The sequence below is a fragment of the Harpia harpyja genome, unplaced genomic scaffold (assembly GCF_026419915.1).
Source record: "Harpia harpyja isolate bHarHar1 unplaced genomic scaffold, bHarHar1 primary haplotype scaffold_55, whole genome shotgun sequence".
NCBI lineage: Eukaryota > Metazoa > Chordata > Aves > Accipitriformes > Accipitridae > Harpia > Harpia harpyja.
In genome coordinates, this window is record NW_026293415.1 from 1,049,224 (window position 1) to 1,051,023 (window position 1,800).

At 50.8% G+C, this 1,800-nt stretch overlaps 1 protein-coding gene across 1 annotated transcript; it reads right to left on the minus strand.

Annotated features, from left to right (window-relative positions):
• Positions 1 to 559: 559 nt before the first annotated feature.
• On the minus strand, positions 560 to 1,483 carry LOC128138584 (olfactory receptor 14A16-like). Its single transcript, XM_052779789.1, has one exon. It carries the CDS (start codon positions 1,481 to 1,483, stop codon positions 560 to 562), a length of 924 nt encoding a protein of 307 aa, XP_052635749.1.
• Positions 1,484 to 1,800: the final 317 nt, after the last annotated feature.

Here is a 1,800-nt window from a genome sequence, read left to right on the forward strand (position 1 = left end):
TCCTTGCCTGCGGCCACAGGCCTGCCACACAGCACGACTGTAACCATGCTGGAAGAGCACTCAGGCCTTCCACCAACCAAAGGGTTCAAAAGGAAAATATGGAAGTGGGAAGAGAGCAGCTCGGGAAAGACCAAGCGCTGGTGCTCCCTGGCAGTGCTGCTGTGGCGGGACTCTTTTCTTCTTCCCCTCTGCACACAGGCACTGCTCCCTGCAGCTGCAGAGAAGGTCTTGGAGGAAGAAACTTGGAAAAACAAGTCACTGCAGGGACCTTTATTTTGTTTAAACTCACAGAGGGTATGGCTCATCATTTGCACAACCTCCAGGTCACAAAAAACCTGGATATATTGTGAATTAGAAACCAGAGGAATAAAGACATTTCTTTGTGGAAAGCATTCAGATAAGTAAAATAAAACAAAACAGCAAAAAAAACCCCAAACCAAAACAATTAAAGAAGCCATGAAACCCAAAATCTTCGTACAAGAAACACCAGAAGAGGCTGGGCCTGTGATGAGATATATTATGAGTCCTATGCAAAGGACAACAGGCAGTTTATTCCTTCTCAAAAGCATCCAGTGATGAGTTTTCTCAGGGCATCCTTGATCTCATGGTTTCTCATGCTGTAGATGAGGGGGTTCAAGGCTGGAGGCACCACCGAGTACAGAACTGCCACCAGCAGGTCCAGGGATGGGGAGGAGATGGAGGGGGGCTTCAGGTAAGCAAACATGGCAGTAGTTAAAAACAAGGAGACCACGGCCAGGTGAGGGAGGCAGGTGGAAAAGGCTTTGTGCTGTCCCTGCTCAGAGGGGATCCTCAGCACAGCCCTGAAGATCTGCCCATAGGACAGCACAATGAAAACAAAACACCCAAATCCAAAACAGACACCAACTACAAGTACCCCAACTTCCCTGAGGTAGGCATCTGAGCAGGCGAGCTTGAGGATCTGGGGGATTTCACAGAAGAACTGGTCCACAGCATTGCCTTGGCAGAGGGGTAGTGAAAATGTATTGGCAGTGTGCAGCACAGCATAGAGGAAACCAGTGCCCCAGGCAGCTGCTGCCATGTGGACACAAGCTCTGCTGCCCAGGAGGGTCCCGTAGTGCAGGGGTTTGCAGATGGCAACGTAGCGGTCATAGGCCATGACAGTGAGAAGAAAATACTCTGCTGAGATCAAAAAGATTAACAGAAACACCTGTGCAGCACATCCTGGGTAGGAGATGGCCCTGGTGTTCCAGAGGGAGTTGGCCATAGCTTTGGGGACAGTGGTGGAGATGGATCCCAGGTCAAGGAGGGAGAGGTTGAGGAGGAAGAAGTACATGGGTGTGTGGAGGCGGTGGTCACAGGCTACCGCGGTGATGATGAGGCTGTTGGCCAGGAGGGCAGCCAGGTAGATGCCCAGGAAGAGCCAGAAGTGCAAGAGCTGCAGCTCCCGCGTGTCTGCAAATGCCAGGAGGAGGAACTCAGTGATGGAGCTGCTGTTGGACATCTGCTGCCTCTGGATGTGGAGGACAGAACAGGGAGGCAAGGACAGTGACAAGTTAGGGCATTATTCTCTGAGTAATATCAAAGACATTTCTCACACTACATACTCACTGCACCTTTTTCATTTCAACGAGATCTATTTTGAGCACCATTGCTGGAGCTCTGGATGGTGCTGGCTGAGTGTGCCATGAGGATCAGGACCTCTGCCTACTGCCTGCCAAGGAATCAGCCCTGCTCTGCAGCGATGGGTTTCTGGGAATGGTGTCAGGCAGGGGGTTAGTTCTGCTGTTTGAATTGGTCAGATGAAAACACTCCTAATAT

Coding starts and splice junctions, on each gene's coding strand:
- LOC128138584 (XM_052779789.1), bottom strand. CDS start 1,483: ATGTCCAACAGCAGCTCCATCACTGAGTTCCTCCTCCTGGCATTTGCA.